Here is a 19,287-nt window from a genome sequence, read left to right as displayed (position 1 = left end):
GCGCGACCCCCCGGCGGGACCCACCGGCAGCTCGCCCGCGCCCCGGGCCTGCCGCCCCCGCGCGGCCCAGGCGTCCTCCGCCGCCTGGCTCCCCTCCCCCGCCCGCGCCCGCCCAGGCGGGCGCCCGCTAGCACTCGGGCCGGGGCTCGCGGCTCCGCCAGCCGGTCCCCGCGAAACAAGAAGGTGGCAGCCGGCGACGCTGCGGCTTCCCCGCCTCCCCTCCCCTCCCCCGCGGCCTCCACTCTCCACTCCCGCGCCCCCGCTTACCCTCAACTCCTCGAAATCCGCCATTTTACACCACCCGCGGGCGCCGCCGCCGATGCCGCCACAGCACCCCCTCCCGCTGCCGCCAACGACGCCGCCGCCACCACGGCCGCCGCCGCCGCCTCCAGCACCATCCTGCACTGGGCGCCTCTGAAGACGCCGCGGCCGCCGCCGCCGCTGCCGCTGCCGCCGCCGCCGCCGCCGGACCTGTCACGTGACCGGCGCGGAAGCCCCGCCCCCGGCGCGCGCGGGCTCCGCCCTCCGGCGCCCACCCGGCCCACCCGGCCCACCACCTTCCGCCCACGTCTTCCGCCCCGGCTCGCGGCGCGCTGCGTTCGCCGCGCGTCAGCTCCCGCCCTCTCCCGCGGCCTGCGGGCCTCCCGCACGCCTTCAGGCGCCGAGCCTGTGGCCTTGCCCTCCGCGCCGCGGGGCGCTTCCCTCCCCTGGAAGCGCTGGCGCGGCTGCAGCGTTACCGGGCGGCCTGGAGGAGGGCCTGGCCCGGGGGAGCGGCGGAGAGAAAGAAGAGGTGTCCGGGACTGCTGACAGCAACATTTCGGGAAAATTCTAACGGTGTTCTTCCACACGGTGGCTGTAGCTGGAGGAAAGCAGCCGCAAATAAAACCACCCCCCAGAGTAGTGGCGGAACAATCTAAATGTGGGTGTTGGGTAAGCTGTTGTTCCGATCTAATGGTGCAGGATTGGTGAGACCTCTTTGGATTGGTAATATCCTCCAAGTACTAACCTGGCTGACTCCTTCTGACTTTGAAGGGCGACTGAATGTCATGGACTGCAGAGTTGAGAGAGTTGGGCGGTGGGACTATGGAGCCGTGAAATAAGAGCGAAATCAGAGCGCTCAGGAGAACCCTGGTTTTTAAAAAGTCGAGGGGTCAGGGAAATCAGATCGCTAAGAAAGTTGAAATGCCAAGGGCAGAAGAGATGGAAGGAAGCTTGATGGCACCGCTGACGTGCTGATAAAGGAGGAGAGAAGATGCTGAGTCAAGCTGCTCAAAAATTCACTGGACCAAGTCCAGGGTTGAGGTTTCCTTGAAGAGATGGATGAAACCCACCCACGAAAGAACTTTAAAACAATACAATTTGCAAGGCCCTGTTTAATTTGGTTCCTACCTACTGCCTCTTCCCATCCCTATTTGTTTAATGAATAAAAGAATGAATGAACAGTATCTAGAGTGGTTTCTAATGCTGGCTCGGTAACATTAACTTTGTGGTCTTAGCTTGGCTTATTCTTGATCTTAGCTTATTTTCCTTTGGCCTTGGTTTACACCTCAGTGGAGTTTAACATTGTTCAACAGGCATTAAATGAAGGCCACTGTGAACTAGGAGCTTTGAGGGAATAGAAAGATGAATGGAATATAATACAACCCTTCCGCCAAGAAGCTTACAACACATAAGAGGGACCAATATGAACCTCCCTGAGACTTGTTTGTAGTATTCATTTTAGGGTTGGGTAGGTTTGACCGCAGAATTCTAAGTGCTGCCTCAGACAACCCAATCATAACCAATGTCCTCCTTGTCACAGTGATTACATCAGAGCTGAACCTGTAAATCCAACTACTACTAAGGGGATTTCCAGGCTTTGCCAATTAGATCAAGTGTGGGCGCATTTATTCAGTGATTAGAGATGAGGAGACTTTCTAGCTTGTGGAGTGCTATAACCATTTTGCTACAATGAGGGGCCAGCCTGAGGACCAACCCATCTCATGGGTAAGAATCACCAAAAAAATACCAGAATTAACTTTGACAGCCCTTCCCCCACCTTTTTACTTGTCAGTTTTCTTAAGCCAATGACTTTCTGTCACTGTTTCAGACCGTTTTCGATAGGTTTTCTATTAGTAGCATCTGAAATAGAATGCTACCTTGTCTGCCTACACCAGATTACTAATTTGGCATCTTTTCTAAACTATACTCTCTAATACTCATTCAATATTTGTTTAGTGGAAAGCCTGAGTGGTAGAGTGGAGGAGATGTCTCTTTGACTGTCACGAACAGTTCAGCTCTGGTCTAAATTTGTATATCCTACTCATGAGAAAAAAATCTCTGCACTTACTTGAATCTAACTTCCTTATAATGTGGCATGAAATGTCCTTGGAGCAGAGCTGGGGAGGAAGGAGGTGTGATCATCTCACCACCACTTTAAGCCTCATACCAAAGTACCACTTCCAGCCACACACAGAGCTATCCTCCCAGAGGAATTCCATTAAATACAATTTTCAGGAGCTCTTTCTGCCCACAGATCCTGTGTCTGTGCCTTAATAAAACTACCTTTTTTTGCACTGAAAAAATAAAAAATAATAAATAAATACAATTTTCTCCTCATTACATTTTCTTTTTTAAAAAAGATTTTATTTTTAAGTAATCTCTATACCCAAAGTGGGGTTCAAATTTACAACACCAAGATCAAGAGTCACACGCTCCACAGACTGAGTCAACCAGGCATCCTCCTCATGACATTTTCTATGATAAAATGTGTTAACACTTTTTATGGATTGAGATTCTAAGCAATTACCTGATTGGTCCACCCCTTTAACCTAGCTCCAATTAAAAAAACATCAGTATTGTAATTAAAGTGTCCTAAGATTACACTACATGAAGTCAAAAGTCTCAGGAGTGGCTTTTCCACTTATTAGCTTTGTAACTTTAGCAAAGTCGCAACCTCATTTTCTAATCTATAAAACGAACGATTATTCCTGAACTCAGAATGTTGAAGAATTAAATGAGATAAAGTATATAACTTTATGAACTTTTAAAATGATAGATGATAATCTTTTATATCTAAACAGCTGATAAACATATCAAAAAAGTATTAAGAGGCACTCATATACCCATATGATATATCCTAGTATCTTTAGAAAAGACTCAACCTAGTTGGACCGTGCATGAAATTTTCAATTCAGTTCCAAGCACCTGTCTTAATTCTTTTCCTTCCTATCTCTGAACCCAACAATTCTCTCTTTTCCACTGATTTCTTCCTCTCTCCATATAATCATTTTCAAGCTTCCTATACTTCCAAGCCACCTTTCTTCCTTTGCCAAGCATACATCTTATTTTAATCACATTTCTTCACTCCCTTATACTTTTCTGATACTGTTTGGCCTTAACCTTTAGTGAAACTAATATCAAGGAAACTGAACAATGAATTTATCTTTTAATTTTATATCCCCAACTTTTTATTCTGAAAATTTTAAATACCAAGAAAAGTTGAAAGCATAATATGATGAAGACCTGTATATATTCCAACTAGATTCAACAATTATTGGTATTTGAACAATAATTTTTATTAAGGTATAATTTACATACAATGAAATCCTCATATCTTAAGTAAACTCTTCAATTCGTTTTGAAAAATGCTTATCAAGATACAGAACACTGCCATTACCCCAGAAAGTTCCAAGTTCCTTCTTGCCCCATCCCAGTCAAGGCTCCCACAAGAAGCAACCAATGATCTGGTTTCTAATACTATAGAGAGAACTAAAAAATGAAGGAACATTCTCCACTTATTTTTAAGTGCTATAATAACTTTGATGCCAAAACTAGACAAAAATTATTTTTCCCATCTAACTTATAAATACCTCTTACCCTAGTAATGCAAGGATGGTTTCACACAGAATATATATTAAGCAGCTTGGTAATTTGATCCAACTACCACCTGAAACAACCAAAAAATTTGGGTTTAGAAAAACAGAACCAAATGCCTAATATAAGGAATTATCCAGCCAAAACCTTAGACGGAAGTACTCCAGGCAGTTAAACCAAACATTTGTCCTGAAGGCATTTGACAATACAAAAGTAAAATCTATAAAATGAGCTATGAATTTTGCAGGATTGCTGAGCAAGAGAGAAATAAATCTAAATCTAGTATCACAGAAGATGGAAAGTCTAATAAACACCCCCTATATTTAATATGAGACCCCATAGGGTAAAGATAAACCAGAAGTAAATCAGCACTTCCACAGATTGCAACCAGGTTTAATAGTAATCATAATATTTCAAGCTTTGTATATTGAATAAACAGGTCCTAGAGAGGCACAGTACAGGCACTGGACAGAAACAGTTAAGTCCTCTCTAGATGAAGATATCATGACCCCAAACCTCAAATTACCCTACACAGATAATTTTCCAAATAAAATGACCAACACATAGTCAAAAATCAGAAAAAGACTGAAATCAAAGCATGCTTACAGTAAAAAATAAAGTTTGAAAAAAATAATCTAGCAGAAACTCTATTCCAGAATTGAGAGGTTTAAGAACTCAATGCATAGGTTTAATAGTATATTACATACAGTTTAAAAGAAAACAACCAGAACATATGTCAGAGGCTATTTTTTAAAAAAATTTATTTATATGAAAGAGAGAGAGGGGCGCCTGGGTGGCTCAGTCGTTAAGCGTCTGCCGTCGGCTCAGGTCATGATCTCAGAGTCTTGGGATCGAGCCCCGCATCTGGCTCCCTGCCCGGCGGGAAGCCTGCTTCTCCCTCTCCCACTCCCCCTGCTTCTGTTCCCTCTCTCGCTGTGTCTCTCTCTGTCAAATAAATAAATAAAATCTTAAAAAAAAAAAAAGAAAGAAAGAAAATAGGAGAAGGGGGCGCCTGGGTGGCTCAGTCGGTTAAGCGTCTGCCTTCGGCTCAGGTCATGATCCCAGGGTCCTGGGATCGAGCCCCGTATCAGGCTCCCTGCTCAGTGGGGAGCCTGCTTCTCCCTCTCGCTCTGCCCACCCCCTCCTCATGTTCTCTCTCTCTCTCAAATAAATAAATAAAAATCTTTAAAAAAAAAAAAAGAAAGAGAGAGAGAGACTTGGGGGAGGGTCAGAGGGAGAGAATCCTCAAGCAGACCCCCCTCCGCCGAGCGTGGAGCCCAACATGGGGCTTGATCCTATGACCCATGAGATCACAACCCGAGACAAAACCAAGAGTCAGACACTCAACCGACTGAGCCACCCAGGCGCCCCAGAAGGCTAAGTAGAATGAAACACAGAGAAAACCAACCAAACAAGGAAAAATGCATAAGAAAATATTGGAGACATAGTTTGAGGCCTAGAAGATGATGTTGAAAAGGTCCAACAAATGTTTAACTGGAATCCTCAAAGAACAAGAAAGCCAGAATGAGGCAGAAGTATTATGTGAAGAGATAAAATCTTGAGATTTTCTAGGCTGATGAAAAAAGCTAGGTGAAAAGGTAACAAAACCCTTTGCCATCCTGCATGGGAACTTGACTTTCAGGTAACTCTCTAGCTTTGTTCACTGGAAGGGTGATAGAGGGCTATAATAAAAAACAACAACAACAACAACAAAAAACAAAAACTGCTGACTGGTAAATTGTCTCTGAATCAGGAGGAAGGAACTAACTATAAATGAATTGTAAATACCTGATGGGGAGGCCATACTTGGGACTTTCCTGGAGAAGTTTAATTCACCAGTAAAATATAGCAGTTTTCAGTTTGTGTGCAACTGAATGCATCACCATCATGTATTATATAGAACTATAATGAGAAATAGAATAAATCCATAGGTATAGTGAAGCACACCTACCTTAGTAATTGATTAAAAAAAGACAAAGAGGGCACCTGGGTGGCTCAGTTGGTTAAGCGACTGCCTTCGGCTCAGGTCATGATCCCGGAGTCCCTGGATCGAGTCCCGCATCGGGCTCCCTGCTCGGCAGGGAGTCTGCTTCTCCCTCTGACCCTCCCCCCTCTCATGTGCTCTCTCTCATTCTCTCTCTCACAAATAAATAAATAAAATCTTTAAAAAAAAAAAAAAGACAAAGAAAAAATCATTAAAGATACAGATTTTTGTTACAACATAATTAACAAACTTGACCAAGTGACTATAACGTGCAGAAAATGCATTATTTCAAGCACATATAGAACATTTACAAAAATTAAACAATGACAATAGAGCAAGTCTCAACAATTTTAAAAATTGTGATAAACTACACATAACATTTACCATCTTCACCATTTTAAGTGTACAGTTTGCTGCCATTAAGAATAGTCATACTGGAGTCAGCCGGGTAAGCATCTAACTTCGGCTCAGGTCATGATCTCAGGGTCCTGGGATCCAGCACTACGTCTGGCTCCCTGCTCAGTGAGGAGTCTGCTTGTCCCTTTCCCTCTGCCACTCTCCCCCTGCTCGTGCTCTCTCTGTCTCTCTCTCAAATAAATAAATAAAATATTTTTTAAAAATTATGGTCATACTGGGGGCACTTGGGTGGCTCAGTTAAGCAGCTGACTCTTGATCTCAGCTCAGGTATTGATCTCAGGGTCATGAGTTCAAGCCCCACATTGAGCTCCATGCTGGGCATGGAGCCTGTTTAAAAAAAAAAAAAAAAGAAAAAGAATTGTCATACTGTAGTACAACCATCATCACCGTCCATCTCCAGAACTCTTTTTATCTTCCCAAACTGAAACTCTGTACTCATTTAAAAATAACTCCCTTTTCTCCTTTACCCTTAGCACCTGGCAACCAGCATTCTGCTTTGCTCGTGGAATTATATAGCATTTCTGTTTGTGACTGGCTTATTTCCCTTAGCATAATGTCTTCAGAGTTCATCCATGTTGTAGCATATGACAGAATTTTCTTCCTTTTTGAGGCTGAATAATATTCCTTTGTATGTATGTACAATATTTTGTTTATCCATTTATCTGTCAATGAACATTTAGGTATGTCTTAGTCCGTTTGGGCTACTGAAATAAAATATCACACACTGGATAGCTTGAACAACTTTTTTTTTTTTTTTTCACAGTTCTGGAGGCTGAGAAGTTCAAGATCAAGGTGCCAGAAGATTTGGTGTCTGATGAGGGCCCTCTTCCTTGTTTGCAGATAGCTTCCTTATTGCTGTATTCTTACATAGTGGGAAGACAGAGCTCTGGTGTCTTCATCTTCTTATAAGGGCATTAATTCCATCATAGGGCCTCCACCCTCTCATCTCAGCTAAGCCCAAATATCATCACATTGGGAATTAGAGCTTTAACGGATGGGTATTGGGGAGGTGAGGGGGACACAGACATTCTACCCATTCTACCTGCTTCCACCTTTTGGCTATTGTGAATAATGCTGCTATGAACATGGGTATAGTATCTCTATATAGTAGAGGTATATATACTATATATATATAGGTATAGATATATATAGATATATAGATATATAGGTATATATACTATATAGTATAGTATACCTCTTTGAGACCCTACTTTCAATTTTTTTCAGTCTCTACTCAGAAGTGGGATGCTGAAGCATATGGTAATTCTGTTTTTATATTTTGAGGAACTGCCATACCATTTTCAAAAGTGGCTGCATCATTTTACATTCCCACCAGCAATGCACAAGGGTTCCAAATTCTTCCCATCCACATTAACACTTGTTATTTTCTGTTTTTCAATAGTTGCCATCTTAATAGGAGCAAGCTGGTGTCTTATGGTTTTGATGTGCATTTCCTTAATGATTATTAATGTTGAGTATCTTTTCATGTGTTTATTGGCCACATATATATCTTCTTTGAAGAAATGTCTACTCGAATCCTTTACCAGTTTTTAAAATGAGGCTGTTTTTTTGTTGTTGAGTTTCACTAAATTTAAAAGGATTGAAATCATACAGATTATGATCTATGCACAATTAAGGTAGAAATCAATAAGAGATAACTAGAAAATCACCATAGTTTTGAAAATTAAGAAATACCCTTCTAAATAACCTATGAGTCAAAGAAAAAATCACTATGAAAATTTAATACTACCTGAATGAAAATATAAGCTCAAAATCTGTGAGTTGTACCTAAAACCACATTTATAGGGAAATTTATTACCTTAAACTTACATGTTAGAAAAGAAAAAAGGCTGGCAATCAATTGAGCTAAACAACTTTTAAGTAACAGAACAGAAAAATATCCAAGGAAGGTAAGAAGAAAGACATACTAAACATAATAGAAAAAACTGATGAAGGGGAAAACTAACATATAATTTGTACACAATGCTTGACATTTCCTCAGAAATTACCAGACATGCCAGAAAACAGGATCAGATGACTAAAAACCAAAAAGGAGATTTGTGAGGAGCTGCTACAAATCTGTTTCTCAGTTGCTTCTCTATCAGAGACTCTCATGATACAATTTTTTTTATCATCTCTCAGGTTCTGATGAGATATGGTAAGTCATGATAATAGTGTGCACCCTTGATGTGATGTCATGAGAATGGCACTTTACCTATGTGGTCTTCCTCTCAAAAACCCATAACCCCAGTTTAATGAAGAGAAAAACATCAGACAGATCTCAATTGAGGAACATTCTACAAATTACTTGACCAGAATTCCTTAAAAATTTCAAGGTCATCAAAAACAAGGTAAGGCAGAGAAACAGTCATAGCCAAGGGGAGCCTAAAGAGATAGAACAACTAAATATGATGTGGCTGAGATCCTGCTACAGAAGGACATTAGGCAAGAACCAATGTAATCTGAATTTTAGTTAATAATAATATATCAATATCTGTTCATTAATTATGACATATATACCATATCAACACAAGGTGTTAATAAGGAAAACGGGTTTAAATAAAATCTTAAAAAAAAAAAAAAAGGGCGCCTGGGTGGCTCAGTCATTAAGCATCTGCCTTTGGCTCAGGTCATGATCCCGGGGTCCTGGGATCCAGCCCCGCGTGGGGCTCCCTGCTCCGCGGGAAGCCTGCTTCTCCCTCTCCCACTCCCCCCTGCTTGTGTTCCCTCTCTCGCTGTGTCTCTCTCTGTCAAATAAATAAATAAAATCTTTAAAAAAAAAAAATAAGGAAAACAGGTACATGGGAACTCTGTACTATAAGCACAACTGGAATCTAGATCTTATTTGTTTATATCAAATTGAGGAATCAAATGTGTATCATTCAAAATTATATTTTCCAAGGATAGAAAAGAAATGGCTATTAGACTTTTATTTTTATTTTATTTTCATTTTATATTTTGGGGGGTATTAGATTTTTAAATAACAATTTCAACCTTTATTTTGTTACATTAATTATATTTTTATTTTTCATTATAAGTAAGTTAAAATAAATTGTTTTACCTTTTTATTTTTTTAAGATTTTATTTATTTATTGAGAGAGAGAGAGAACATGAGCGGGGTGGGGAGGGGCAGAGGGAGAGGGAGAGAGAATCTCAAGCAGACTCTGCCTTGAGCACAGAGCCTGACTCGGGCCTTGACCTCTTGACCCTGAGGTCATGACCTGAGCCAAAATCAAGAGCCAGGCACTTAACCAACTGAGCCACCCAGGCTCCCCCAAACCTTGTTTTAAATGCTGTTTAATTCCCTTTTAATCCCTAGAGTTCATCCCACTTTATTTTTATTTCCTTTTTAAAAATTTTATTAAGTTTTTAATTTTAATTCCAGTATAGTTAACATACAGTATTATATTAGTTTTCAGGTGTATAATATAGCGATTCAACAATTCTATACATTAGTCAGTGCTCATCACAATAAGTGCACTTTTTAATGTCCATCACCTATTTCATCCATTTCCCCACCCACCTCCCCTCTGGTGACCATCAATTTGTTCTTCATAGTGAAGAGTCTGTTTCTTAGTTTGTCTCTGACAAAGCCCAGTGGCTGGGCTGCACCAGTTTGCTAACACTTCAACCTTTAAATGATTGTAAAAATGTAAAATTTCTTTTCAGTTGTATCCACAGGAATTTGAAGATATTGTCATTAAAATGTCTTGATCAGGAAGTATAGACCTTTCAAGCACTAAATCTGCTATGGAAGTTCTCTCAAACTTTTCATAATTTTTTTTGGAAGTTTTATATGAGTTTACTATTTTACGTTTTCCATAACACTTTACTATTCCATTTTTTTCTTATAAGAAAATAGTAATGAGCCTTTTTTTTTTTTTTTTTACCAAGGCCCATATAGGTGTTCTAAGTCCTTTCTACTTCATCAACATGCCACAAAAATTTCATCATTTTCTTCGTGAGCTATGATCTGATAAAGGCTAGGAAGTATTCACCTAGAGAAACTCTTACACCTGCATGTTCATAGTAGGAGATATGTACAAGGGTATTCATTACATCACTGTTTGTAATAGTGAAACACTGGAAATAACTTACCTCATCCATCAAGAGAGTGCGTATATACATTGTGTTATATTCCTGAAAAAGAATGCTATGTGTATAGAATAAGAAAAAAATTGAATAAGCCAGAGTTACATAAAATAAATGGGCAAATTCCAAAAACAATGTGAAATGCAAAAATCAAGTTGGAAAAAAGTTACATATATCCTTTCTACAAATTTTTCCAAAATATGAAACAATGGTATATATTTACGGATATATACATATGTGATAAAAGTTCAAAAACATACATGTGAATGATGAATACCAAAACCAGGACAGTGGGTACCTCTGAGAAGGGAATGGGATCTGTGGGGTATTCTGGGAGATTCTATATTTATAAAGTTTTTTTCTTAAAAAAAAAAATGAACCTGAAGCAAATATGGCAGAGTGTTAAGATATGACAGATTTGGAAGGTAGATATACCAACCTACTTTTCTTTGTTTGTGTGCTTGAAACATTTCATAATAAGACAAAACACAAAATACATCCCAAGTCTGATCATTCTTTACAACTTCCCTGCTCCTCAGCTTGAATGACTGGAGTAGCCTCCTGTCTTGTTTCCTTGCTTTCTATCTTGTTCCACTACAATTATTCTCCACACGACAGCCAGAATGATATTTTATAAATATAAATCTGCTCTCACCATCCCCCAATGCAAACTTTTCCGTGGGTTTATACCACTCTAAAAATAAAAATCAAACTCCTTACCACAGCCCACAGATCCTTGTTTTATATCCAACACTTAGCTCTTAGTCTTCCTCCACTATCATTATTTACCCCTTCAAACTGTTTTATTTTTCTTTTGGAACTTCTCACTACCTCAGATTATATTCGTTCATGGTTTAAGGGTACAGTTATTCCCAGAGTCTCCAGCTTCCTCTAGAATATAAATCCCATGAAAGTAGGAACGTTATGCTCTGCTGTATCCCCGTTGCTAAGAATATTGCTTGACTCATTAAGTGTGACGTATTTTTTTGGAGGAATGAATAAATGATTTCTTTTTCATTCAAAAAGGAGAGGAATGACACTTTAGTGGTTTAAAAAAAAAGGTATAATCAAACATATGGAAGCTGAAAATTACAGGGTACTCTGTCAACAATAACAACAGCTAAGATTCATTAAGTGCTCATTATGTACCAGGCATTTCCAAGCACGGGGACCACATACTTCTTGGGGAGCATGTCAGCCTTGCTCTCCTTCTCATAGGCCCCGAAAATCTATTTGTGACATGGAAGCCTCCTCTCTAGTCATAGCTCATTGGATCTGGATCGAACGCTGGGTGAGAAAAGCCCATCTGTTAGCCAGGAGGAAGCAATCAGATTCTTTTTCTTGAAAATTGTGCTGAGAATTGTGCAGGCTGAAGAAGTTTGAAGATGAGTCATGTTGATGGCAGGACATTTTTGAACGAAGGGGACAGCTGTTGAGGTCCCTGAAGCTGCTGCCCTGGTTTCGGCCCTTTCTGGATCTTCGTGTTCAATGTTTCCTGGGCTTAAAGACATAGTTACTCCTCTGTCCTTTTCATGACACCGGGTCCCTTCATTTTTAAAATGAGCATGGGTAAGTCTCTTTGTTTTGTTGATGATTCATTCCAAAAGCAGAAAAGTAAACCATCTCTTCATCAAGGAAACTTGACTAAGAGAGTCTTGCCCATGCATTGTCTCATTTAATTATTGTAACATTATGAGAGGGTATTATTAGTCCCATTTTCCAGACGAGGAGACAAGGCTTGAACGGGTCCAAAAATGTTCCGAAAATCACAGAGCAGTGAAGGTTCCAATCCTGGCCTGTGTGGCTCTGGAGGGCAGCAGGAGAAGGGTGGTGGAGATGAGGTAAGGAAGCCAAAGCCAACATTTTATTTATTTTTATGTTTATTTTTATTTATTTATTTTAAAGATTTTATTTATTTATTTGACAGAGAGACACACAAGGAGAGAGGGAACACAAGCAGAGGGAGCGGGAGAGGGAGAAGCAGGCTTCCCGTGGAGCAGGGAGCCCGACGCGGGGCTCGATCCCAGGACCCTGGGATCATGACCTGAGCCGAAGGCAGGTACTTCACTGATTGAGCCACCCAGGCATCCCAGAGCCAACATTTTAATACCATTTAGGGCGATTTAGAAAAATAACACTGATAAGAGTGTTGGGGCAAAACCCAGATTTCATTCTTGTTTTGGATAAAATCCAGAAAAAGTTTTATTCTCACATTTCAACAATCGTCGGCAGAGAGAGATTTATATTGACACAGAATGGCTATATGATTAAAACGTTTTCTCTTCCCATTGACAGAGTTGACAGTTTTTAAAGAATGGCGGGATTTTTTTTTTAGCAACATAAAAAATGGAGTTTTAACAATATATATTCGGAGATGACTTATAGTTGACTGTCACAGGGTTTGCAGTGAGGCAGGTATATTTCTTGTCATTCTTGAAACCCCCCCCCCCATTCTTGCATGCCTTGAGAAGCCCTACTGAAGTCGTTTGACATAAGTGAGGTGGTGAATACAGAAATCCAAGGTGTTTACTTGGGGAGGGGCTAGGGGAGAGAAAGGGATGGGGATTGATGGATTAAAGTATGATTTGAAGAGAGTAATCAATAAATCAAAGATTATGATTTAAAAACACTCAGAATTCACTTTATAGAACATCCTCACTGTGGGAGAAAGAGCAAGGGGAATAATTTGTTTTCTCCAGCTGAAGTTGGACTGTGTTTTCAATATTTCAGAAAATAATATGCGTTGAGAAAGAAGCGGTAACCTTGAGCTGTAGCTCATAGACCTCAAATGACACAGCTTGAAAGCATCATTAATATACGCATCAGACACAATTTTGTTACCTTGGTCATTATTTAGACTGTTTAGAACTCAAGCATAAGAAATTTTAATGTGTTTTATGAAAGGAGGGAAAAATACGTGTTTCTTAGAAAAAGGAGAATTTTTCTTTTCTCGGTAGGTATTAATAGTTTGGGAAGCAACACGTTGATACATTAAAAAAATTGGTTCCAAGAGCAGGGAACCTACCATTCGCTCATCTCACACCTTCACGGTCCCTGGAATTACTGCTGCACCAGAAAGGAAGAGGAGGCCCAGGCCACACTCTCTTCCTGTTGAGATGTCTACTGGTGTGCCAATTCAGGTCCTACTTAAGACTAAAGGCCACAAAATGAGAGACAAACACCGGTGAGGTGCACCATGGGAAGCTCAGGGGCAGAGGATAACAGGAACTGCCAGATGTCCAATATCACAATCCCTCCAGAGATGCCATGTGGCACAGCCGGACCAGGTGCACATCTGTGGCAGCAAGATCTTTCAGAATTTCCCTGACATGCTGAAAAGTGCCCCCATGTGAAAGAGCGTGAAAAAGAAAAACAAAGTCTCAAGGGGCCAGCTGTGGAAAAGGTCCATGTGACCCTGAGGGGAAGAGGGTATAGAATGGGACATGGAAACATCTTTCAGAAGTGAAGATAAATTTATCTTGAATTGGGGGGTGGATGGGGGAAATAAATGAAGGGGATTAAGAGTACACTTATCACGATGAGCACTGAGTAACATATAGCATTGTCGAGTCACTATATTGCAGGCCTGAAACTAATATAACACTGTATGTTAACTACACTGGAAGTAAAATTTTTAAAAAAGAAAAAAAAATGGTCTGTTGAACAGAACTTTGCCCTTATTTTTTTCTTTTAATTTATCTGGGTTGGGGATGGAGGGCGTGCATGCTTATGTGTATATCCTAGGTTCTAATCTTAGGATGAGTTTACTCCCCCGGGGACATTTGGCGTTCGGCAATGCCTGGAGACATTTTCGGTTTTCCCAATTTGGGGGAGTGCTACTGGAATCTAGCAGACAGAGGCCAGGGATGCTGCTAAACATCCTAGTAAGCACAGGTCAGTCCCCCACAACAAAGAATTATCTATCCCAAAATGTCAATAGTCGCAAGTCTGAGAAACACTGCCCTAGCCCAGCAAATCTAGCTAGCAGAGAATTTCAGTGAGAAAAGTTGAGTTCCTTTCTTTTTTTTTCCTTTTAAGTAAACTCTGTGCCCAATGTGGGACTTGAACTCACAATCCTGAGATCAAGAGTCACATGCTCTACTGACTGAGCCAGCCAGGCAAACCTGAGTTTCTTTCTTAAAGGGAAAGCTTATGCATTTGTGTTTGCTTTTTCTTTTTAAAGTGGTGGCTTTAATCAAAACTAATTTTAAGACAGGGTGAGATGAGATTGGGGACATACATGTCAAGATGAAGGGTTTTCTAAGTAATAGTGTGATAAGATCTCTGGTCTAGAAAACTCACTGTAGGGATACCTGGGTGGCTCAGTCCGTTAAGCGTCTGCCTTCAGCTCAGGTCATGATCCCAGGGTCCTGGAATCGAGTCCTGCATCGGGCTCCTTGCTCAGCAGGAGGCTACTTCTCCAGACTCTGCCTACTGCTTCCCCTGCTTGTGCTCTCTCTCTCTCTGACAAATAAATAAAATCTTTTTTAAAAAATAGAAAACTAACAGTAGGAGTAACTCTGTGGTTGGGTGATCTCCAAAGACCTCATCTGAGAATCTCCTCTCTCAGCCCTTATAGTCCCTGCCTTATTATTCTCATCTAGAACACTTCCACAGTGTCCTTTCTGACCTTCCAGCTCCTGGCAGCCACCTTTTCAAAGTCACCTTCATTTCTGAACAGTATTTTCATTGGATGTAGAATTCTAAGTCAATGGTATTTTTTTTTTCTTTCAGCACATATAGAGACGTATTTCTATAATCATCTGGATTTTCAAGTTGTTTCCATGTCTTGGCTATTGTAAATAGTGCTGCAATAAACTTGAGGGTACAGATATCTCTTCAAGCTGGTGATTTCTCTCCCTTTGGGTATATATCCAGAAGTGATAGATCAAATAGTAGTTCTATTTTTTAATTTTTTGAGGAGCTTCCATACTGTTTTCCATAGTGGTTGTACCAATTCATATTGCCACCAACAGTGCATAAGGGTTCCCCCTTCTTTGTGTCCTTGCCTGCATTTGTTGTCTTTTTAATAGTAGTCATTCTAACAGGGGTAAGGTATATCTCACTGTGTTTTTGATTTGCATTTTCCTGATGATTAGAGATGTTGAGCACCTTTTCATGAACTTGTTCATTTGTATGTCTCCCGTTTTTTTTTTTTTATTGGATTGTTTGGGTTTTTTTGTTTGTTTGTTTTTTGCTATTGAGTTGTGTAAGTTCCTTATATAGTTTGGATATTAACCCCTTAACAGAAAGATGGTTTGCAAATATTTTCTTTGATTCCATAGGTTCTCTTTTCATTTCATTGATAATTTCTTCTGTTGTGAAGAAGCTTTCTAGTTTGCTATAGTTGATTTTTGTTTTTGTTGCTTGTGCTTTGGTGCATATCCAAAAAAAAACCATTGCTAAGACCGATGTTAAAGAACTTTTTCCTATGTTTTCTTCTAGGAGTTTTATGGTTTCAGGTCTTATGTTTAAGTTTTTAATCCATTTCAAGTTAATTTTCGTAAATGGTATAAGATAGGGGTCCCATTTCATTCTTGTGAATGTGAATATCTAGTTTTCCCAACGCAATTTATTGAAGAGACTGTCTTTCCCCCATTGAGTATTCTTGACTTGTCAAATATTAGTTGATCAAAATGAATTTCTTAATGTGAGTCTTGGTTAGAAAAGTTTGAAAGCCAGTGGTCACATGAAGGAGATTCCTTAGAAAAAATTACATTAAGTTTGGAAATAAAGCAAAACAGTATAGCATGACCTTTCCGTGTTACACTAGAACAATGTTTAGGAGGCCCAATCTCTATCCAATAGGACTTTCTGTGATGATGGAAATATTCTAGATGTGTGTTGCTCAATGTATCAGCCACAAGCTACATATGACAACTAAATACTAGAGATGGGGCTAGTGTGACTGAGGGATTGAATTTTTAACTTTTTAAATTTTAATTAAAATTGAAATGTAAATGGCCAAAACTAGAGGAATGTATCTATTCCCCTTAGAAAAAATTCCAAAGGCTATGGTTGTATTGCCCTGTAGAACATTGGCCAGTTTTGTATATAATCCAGCAGTCTTATTCTAACTTTGTTTTCTTTCTTTTTTTTTTTTTAAAAGATTCTATTTATTTTTTGACAGAGAGAGAGACAGCGAGAGAAGGAACACAAGCAGGGGGAGTGGGAGAGAGAGAAGCAGGCTTCCCGCTGAGCAGGGAGCAGGGAGCCCCATGCGGGGCTCAATGAGGGGCTCGATGCAGGGCTCACTGTGGGGCTCACTGTGGGGCTCAATGCGGGGCTCGATCCCAGGACCCTGGAATCATGAACTGAGCCGAAGGCAGATGCTTAATGACTGAGCCACCCAGGCGCCCCTTATTCTAACTTTGTTTTCTTTAAATGCCTGTGAATACCTGGTACCTCAAAATGCTCTTTAAACCACCTTTACCATTTAACTAGCTCCCTCAAGGACTTAAGGGGCATCTTTGACATGTGTCCGTTCATATTAAAGAGAATTCTGTTTTAAATTTTTTAAAAATTATGTCAACAAAACAATGTAATAAGTGCAACAGGAAAGGTATGCAATGAAATCAGGACCAATTTTCTCTCTGCCTAAACTCTACCTGGGGTAAGTGTAGTGATTGGAAAAGCTCCACTGAACTGTCCTAGAAGGTGATTTCTGAGCTGTGTCTTAGGAGGCAATATAGGCTTTTATTAAGCAAATGAAGTGAGAGTGATCCTCTAAGCAAAAGAAACTGCTCAGAAGTAGTTCACAATTCATGTAATCTGGGGATGGGAGTGGGGGGTTGCCCGAGTTGGAGGAATGACAGGTGAAACTGGATAGGGAAGGTGGCAGCATGTGTAATGGAAAGGCACACTGGCTTCATTCAGGAGACAGTTTTGCATCCTAATTTTATCTTGTTGGATAACTTAAAATTGGCTAATTTGGCTCTTTGGGCCCATTTCCACAACTGTAAATTGGGAGTGTTAATGACTTCTCCATGGGGTGTTAGGATTAAAGTAGATAACCACAAAAAAGTGCGTTGTCTGGTGCTATAGATGTTTAATAAATTGTAGTTATTATTTCTAATGAGAGAGTGGTCAACAGTTCAAATGGTGCTAAGTTTAAATAAGATCAAGGTGTAAAATAATCTGTAATTGGCTTTCCTAATTAGGAAGTTATTAAAGACTCTGGTAAGAACAGCTTCAAAGGAGGAGGGACAGAATGTTTTGAGAAATGGATGGGAGGTGACAAAGGGAAGAAGAGGACACCTAGTTCTTTCAAAAAGCTTGAAGTGAATGGGAGAGAGGTGATTCAATTCAGCAATTAGAAGATGAGAGGTTTTTTGGGTTTTGTTTTGTTTTGTATTAGATTGAGGAAACTTGGATATTTTGTATCCTAAGGGTAGAGAATGGAAGAAGAAGCCCGAAGATAATGAAGAGGGGATGGTTTAGAATGGGATTAACAGCAAGTGAGACAGAAGGGAAAGATATCGAAGACACAAAGTAGTTAACACATGAGGAAAATGGAGCAGAGGAAAATGTCAAGTCCATGTTTGTTGGCTTTTAATGAGCATAGGTCTGGCGTGGAGGGAGTTGGAGGAGAAGGGAAAGGTTGATGCACACTTTGCATCCCAGAAAGCTTCTGACGGCCAAAGTCCACAGCAGATCCTTCCAGTCTACAAGGACCACTTGCAGACATTTCAAAGTAAAGCAGGAAGTTCCTTCCAAACCTTTACCTTAATACGGGGGGAGATGGGGACCTAGAAAAGACGGGATGTCAAAGTGTAGTCTTGGGAACGTAGGCGTTGGGTCACAAAGGCCTAAACAACTGCCGAAATCAAGGACAAATACATAAATTTAGTAAATTGCATTTTAGAGACAGAAATTCAGCGAACCCAAACTATTTCAAGCCCCGCCCCAAGTTCTGTCAATCATCCCCTCTCCATCTCTTGATTGGTCAGTGGCGTGCAAACGCTCCGGATTAAACGTGCTTATTTTTAATATTGATTGGCATGAGAAAGAATCCATTTGTGTCCAGCGATTGGCTGACCTGTCTAGGCTCCGACCAATCCTGAAAGGGGCGGGCTGGTTAAGCGTCAGGTTTCTCCGAGCCGCTTTCTTTGGAAGTACTGGGCAGGCTAGTTTAACTGGCCCTTTTCACCTCTCCGGCCCTAAAACAGGAGCTGATGGAGCTTTCTTACCAGACCCTCAAATTCACGCACCAGGCACGGGAAGCGGTAAGGAAAGCATATACAAAAAAAGAACTGTACTAGGAACTCTTCTCTCCTGTTGCTACGGGCCGATTTGTGTGTCCCCCGGTTGCTATGGCGACACAGCCCCCCCAACCCCCCGCCGCCGAGTGGCACAAGGGCAGGGAGGGACCTTGGGCCCCACTGGTCAGGTCCCGGGACTGGGCTTGAGGCTGTGATGGGAATAGGATGCGTCTGGGACCGAGGGCCGTTTGGGAGTGCCTACGGATTTAATGAAAGGGACCGCAGTTCGTGATTTAGGAAACGGTGTGTTGTTTATTAGACCGGCTGTCCTGATGGGTGAGCAGGTGTGGGGAGTGGTTAAAAGGCGGATTGTTGAAAGGCAGGGTAGCTCTGACCTGGGAGTTGGGACCCTGGGTTCTGATCCTGATTCTCCACTTACCAAGGCTGAGACACCTTAGGTATTTAATTCCCTTCTCGGGCTTCAGTTCTTGGACTCTAATCCTTTTCACACGAAGATTACATGAACTTTACAGGTCATACAGTGGTTTCTGTTGTACCATCTGCTAACTGCCCAGCAGTACTTTACACAACAACGCCCATGAATTGAGGACATACTCAATGCCAGGCACTGGGGAAATAAAAACAATGCTTTGGAGAGGAGGGAGGATAAATAAAATTAAAGTTAAAAAAAAAATACTGATATCTGGGCCCCCACCTCTAGAGATTCTGATTTACTGA

At 40.9% G+C, this 19,287-nt stretch overlaps 2 protein-coding genes across 16 annotated transcripts in view; one reads left to right on the top strand and one right to left on the bottom strand.

Moving 5' to 3' along the window:
* Positions 1–473, bottom strand: part of PIAS2 (protein inhibitor of activated STAT 2) — a 130,191-nt gene extending 129,718 nt beyond the window's left edge. For 11 of the 15 annotated variants that reach the window (XR_010407192.1, XR_010407193.1, XM_045886773.3 and 8 more), the window contains exon 1: positions 268–472. Coding sequence is in view for 9 of the 15 variants with exons in the window: in XM_045886773.3 (XP_045742729.1) it covers positions 268–291 (24 nt within the window). In the remaining 6 variants the exon portion in view is untranslated. Of the gene's footprint in view, positions 1–267 lie in introns of all 15 variants that reach the window. The other 4 variants (XM_064577644.1, XM_054510309.2, XM_054510308.2 and 1 more) reach the window with 1 other exon arrangement.
* A 17,976-nt stretch (positions 474–18,449) lies between these two features.
* Positions 18,450–19,287, top strand: part of KATNAL2 (katanin catalytic subunit A1 like 2) — a 70,218-nt gene continuing 69,380 nt past the window's right edge. Inside the window, exon 1 of the mRNA XM_064577641.1 lies at positions 18,450–18,573. Within this exon, the coding sequence (XP_064433711.1) occupies positions 18,523–18,573 (51 nt within the window). The 5' untranslated portion in view covers positions 18,450–18,522. The remainder of the gene's footprint in view (positions 18,574–19,287) is intronic.

Source organism: Mirounga angustirostris, unplaced genomic scaffold (genome assembly GCF_029215605.1).
Source record: "Mirounga angustirostris isolate CCGP_5_RB_7025 unplaced genomic scaffold, mMirAng1.0.hap1 SCAF_14, whole genome shotgun sequence".
In the NCBI taxonomy this organism is placed as follows: domain Eukaryota; kingdom Metazoa; phylum Chordata; class Mammalia; order Carnivora; family Phocidae; genus Mirounga; species Mirounga angustirostris.
The sequence above is the reverse complement of the archived record's forward strand: the minus strand, read 5'-3'. Positions and strand labels throughout refer to the sequence as shown.